Raw genomic sequence first — 4,188 nt, forward strand, 5'->3', positions numbered from 1 at the left:
TGTGTGGCATTACACTGAGCATGTATATGCTTTGTGTTTCTGTGCCACAGAGAAGAGAAATGAACTGTGGCATTCATCTCAGCCTCCTGAACGTTTCTGCTCAGATTTTTTAAAACCGTAGAGTGCTTTCTTTGTGCAATGGTACTTTTCTTGATGTTAGCTGTTCACTCAGATATTTAAATGTCAGAAACGAAACATCTTGATAGCATCTCTTTTAAATGATGTTGTCTCTGCAGCGTTGCGGGATGAAGTGAGGGGAGGCATGCAAAATAAAATCTTCACATGGTTCTTTCAAAGAGTGAAATGTGGGGAAAATGCGATTCTCTGTGTACGGCGGTAGTAATTGCATAAAAGGTGTTACGCAGAAATTTGTGTAAATTTTCAATGTTTATTCTCTTGGTCTTGAATTTCACTTTAAGATTTTCAGAAGGCTTTCTTGATATTGCTTTGATTATGAGAACTTACTGACTTCGAGTTTTCTTCTTTTTTTTTTTTTTTTTTCCTTCCACTTCTTTCCACAGGATGAATTTCACCCGTTCATTGAGGCACTTCTTCCACATGTCCGTGCAATTGCCTATACCTGGTTCAACCTTCAGGCTCGGAAACGCAAGTACTTTAAAAAACACGAGAAACGAATGTCAAAGGATGAGGAAAGAGCAGTCAAGGATGAGCTTCTTAGTGAAAAGCCTGAAATTAAACAGAAGTGGGCATCCAGGCTCCTGGCCAAGCTGCGCAAAGATATTCGCCAAGAGTTCCGGGAGGATTTTGTGCTCACGGTGACTGGGAAGAAGCACCCATGCTGTGTATTGTCCAATCCTGACCAGAAGGGTAAGATTAGGAGAATCGACTGCCTGCGACAGGCTGACAAAGTCTGGCGTCTGGATCTAGTCATGGTGATCCTGTTCAAAGGCATCCCCTTGGAAAGTACGGATGGAGAGCGGCTCATGAAATCCCCACATTGCACAAATCCAGCACTTTGCGTCCAGCCACATCACATAACAGTATCAGTCAAGGAGCTTGATTTGTTTTTGGCATACTACGTGCAGGAGCAAGGTAGGAAGCAGCTTGTCGTGTTTCTATGTTAGTATGTCAAACTATAATTCCAAGTCACCCTGTTTCCCCTATGGCTGGCTTCCAGTCAAACATTATTCTGTGGTCTATAGACGTAATGTGGGTACATATCCATATGTAAATCAGCATGTATACGTATATACTTACATACACACACGTTCCTGCAGACGCATGTAAATGACAAGTATGTTTGACATACGTGCCTTGTTCTCTTTCGAGAGAGTGGAACATACAAAGGTAGTGCCTTAGTTCCTCTGAAGCTGCCTTTACCAAAAAGTGGCAATATGTTGTGTAGGTTTTCCAGTCATGACTTCAGAAAACATTTTTCTTTTTTTTCAAGGTTGTTTCTCCCCCCTCCTCCCCATCCCAGTACTGTTAGTAACAGACGCAGGTATGTGCAATTGCACAATCACAATAAATACTACAAATATTTATTACTGTTTTTATAGTTACAAATAATCAACCATTCATCTCTAGACTGAGGAACCTACTATCACTTTGAAGAGCAATCATAGGCTTTCTCACGTCTATAAAATAAAACGTGAAAAAACTTTAGCACAGAAATACTGCTTTGTAAATACCATATGTAGCCAGAATTATGGCATACAGTATCAGCGTTTTATTCATACTTTACATCACTAGCTCATCTTACCTATCTAAGCTTTATAACAGAGACCTAGGTTGTAACATTACGAGAGAATTTACCGTGAAAAGAAAATCTTCATAATCGCACTCGTACATTTAATTTTATTTGACAGATAATTGAAATGTGGAAAACTGCAGGAACACTATGGAAAAGCTTCTTAAACATAGTTTACAGAATGAAAAGAAGGCCAACGCTTCTGATAATCGTATATCAGGGAAAAATCTGATAGTCATGTGGCATATTCAGATAACATTACTCGTAGGCAGGTGCCCCGAAGTCGTAAATGGCTGTAAGTAGAAAAAGTTGTGGTTTTTTTTTTTTTCCTCTCCAATACTAAGCTTTCTGAAATGCTTTTGCTCTGTGAGGTGTCATTTTGGTTCTTTCTGGTGATTATACCATCCTCTAGATGTCTTTGTATTGCTGACTGTTCAGCAGTAATAAAGCGTTTCTTTTTAGCCGCAGATCTCAACGAGGGAAAGTTTGGTTGGCCGCAGATGGCGGGACATTTCATGACTTGGCCTGGTAGTAGGCAGAAATGGCCTGCAGAAGGGCAGATGGCAGGCTGTTACCTGGTGCCCAATATGTATCTGCGGAATATAACTGAAACCCGAATGCACTCGGTTTTGTTAGTAACAAAAAAGTGGCAGTGCACACGTCTTCATTTGGTGTGTACTCATTCTTCAAAAGAGCAGATAGGCAACACAACAATTTTGTTTTCAGTGGATTTGTCTTTTAGCATTTGCTCACCCAAGCGGAGCACTGTGTTTCTGTGAACGTATACATAGGGTTTGATATATTTTTTTTTAAATTATTCATAATGAAAATATACGGATCATTGTTTTGGTTTGGTATGATTTTTTTTTTTCCTACTTGTATTTTTTTATTACTCTCTCCACAGTAGTAGACAACACTTAGATATTTTGCAGCGACTTTAAGTAGCTGCAGAGTCTGGTAAATCTGGTCCACAGAAGAAAGATTTCTTTGTTAGCATTGAACAAAATAGCTTAATTACAAATAATTTGTGCCTTTAAACTCCTTTTGTGAAGAAAAATTCAAACAATATTTTGAATGTGTATATATAGCAAGACATAGCTTACTGATTAATTCTAATGGATTTACCTGTGTCATAAAGTCAAAACTACAAAGGGAGGCAAAAGAGTTTAAGTAGCTCTTGAGCCGAAGAAGCTGGGGTCAGAGTACTCTTACACACTGTCGACTTTTAAGTTGTTGGAAGCCAGTAACCTGAAGTGGGAGAAGGAATTGCAGGGCATAACTGCTTTCATTGATTTGAATGGGTTGAGAATATGAGTTTATTTAAAACACTTGTCTAATCAGAAATGAGTAACATAAGCATGCTGCAACATTACAACTTTCAAAGTTAGTTTGAGAATATACTGGAAGATGAAGCTGGCTAATTTCTATGTACCAAGTCACCCTCAGTAGACCCTTTTGTTTATTGTAAACTGCATGTATTTTGTATCTGTCTTGCTGCTTCACAGTAAATCTTCCATTAACATCTGTTGGCTCTCTTCTTGAAGAAGTCATATTAAGTTATCATTGTATTTTTTTTTTCCGTTTTGTCAAACTTTGATTCTCTATCTTCATTGAAAGCAGGTTAATTGTGACACTTTGTCGTGCACTTGATTAAGAGCACCAGGCTTTGCAAAAGATAAGCATGAAGTCAACCAAAATGCTGCGTTATACACATGCTGTTTTGCTTTTTATTTCTCTTTTAGAATATATAAACCTGCCTAATAGTATCATGCAAAAACTAAGTGGAGACGTAGAAACAATTAAATCTCTGAGAGAAATATGAAGAAGGAATTAGCACATAAACCGAATAAAGGGGCCAAGTAGTTTGGGTTTTTTGTTGCTTTAAAAAAAGAAGATTAAGGGGAAAAAGAGGAGGAAGGATAGTTCGAGTGCCAGTGATGGTTGCCAGTGGCACCAGGATTGGCATCAGACCTTCTTTGTTTAGCCTAGGATGCCTGTGATTTGTTGGTTGGCATCCGCATTGCAGTGCCGAGTAATGTTACAATATATTGACAATTTCCAGATCTAGAAGTGTCAATAATCCTTTTCAGTTCTTAATAAAAAGGGCTTCTACTTCCATGCCCGCCTTGAAAGAAGAATTAAGGATCGACCTATGAAGTTCTGTCATTGACCAACTTCATCTGGTTCCACTTTTTGCCCATCTCGCTCAGAATTCAGTATCTATTTCTCCCCTGCCCTACCCCCCCATCCCGTTTCTACTATCCTCTTGTGCTTTAGGATCTTAAAAAAAAAAAAAAAAAAGAAAAATGGGCTTGACACAGGTTGCAGTGCTGCTCCTTTGAACGAAATGGAGGAAGAAAATGGGAAGTGTGCACTGTGATCAATATTTAGCATCAAAATCCTTCTTAATCGTAACACATTTCTATGGGGCTCTGCCTGTTGTATCAGGTCGTGTATCGCCTCCCCCCCCCCTCCCC

At 39.0% G+C, this 4,188-nt stretch overlaps 1 protein-coding gene across 1 annotated transcript; it reads left to right on the forward strand.

The window, feature by feature from the left end:
• Positions 1 to 458: 458 nt before the first annotated feature.
• LOC104515763 (nuclear factor 1 B-type-like) lies at positions 459 to 2,748 on the forward strand (the record flags this gene model as incomplete). Its single annotated transcript, XM_010159862.1, has 2 exons — positions 459 to 1,053; positions 2,663 to 2,748. Coding segments are annotated over 2 exons (681 nt in total), but the record flags the coding sequence as incomplete, so codon positions are not given.
• Between the last annotated feature and the right edge of the window lie 1,440 nt (positions 2,749 to 4,188).

Source organism: Eurypyga helias, unplaced genomic scaffold (genome assembly GCF_000690775.1).
Source record: "Eurypyga helias isolate BGI_N326 unplaced genomic scaffold, ASM69077v1 scaffold39839, whole genome shotgun sequence".
In the NCBI taxonomy this organism is placed as follows: domain Eukaryota; kingdom Metazoa; phylum Chordata; class Aves; order Eurypygiformes; family Eurypygidae; genus Eurypyga; species Eurypyga helias.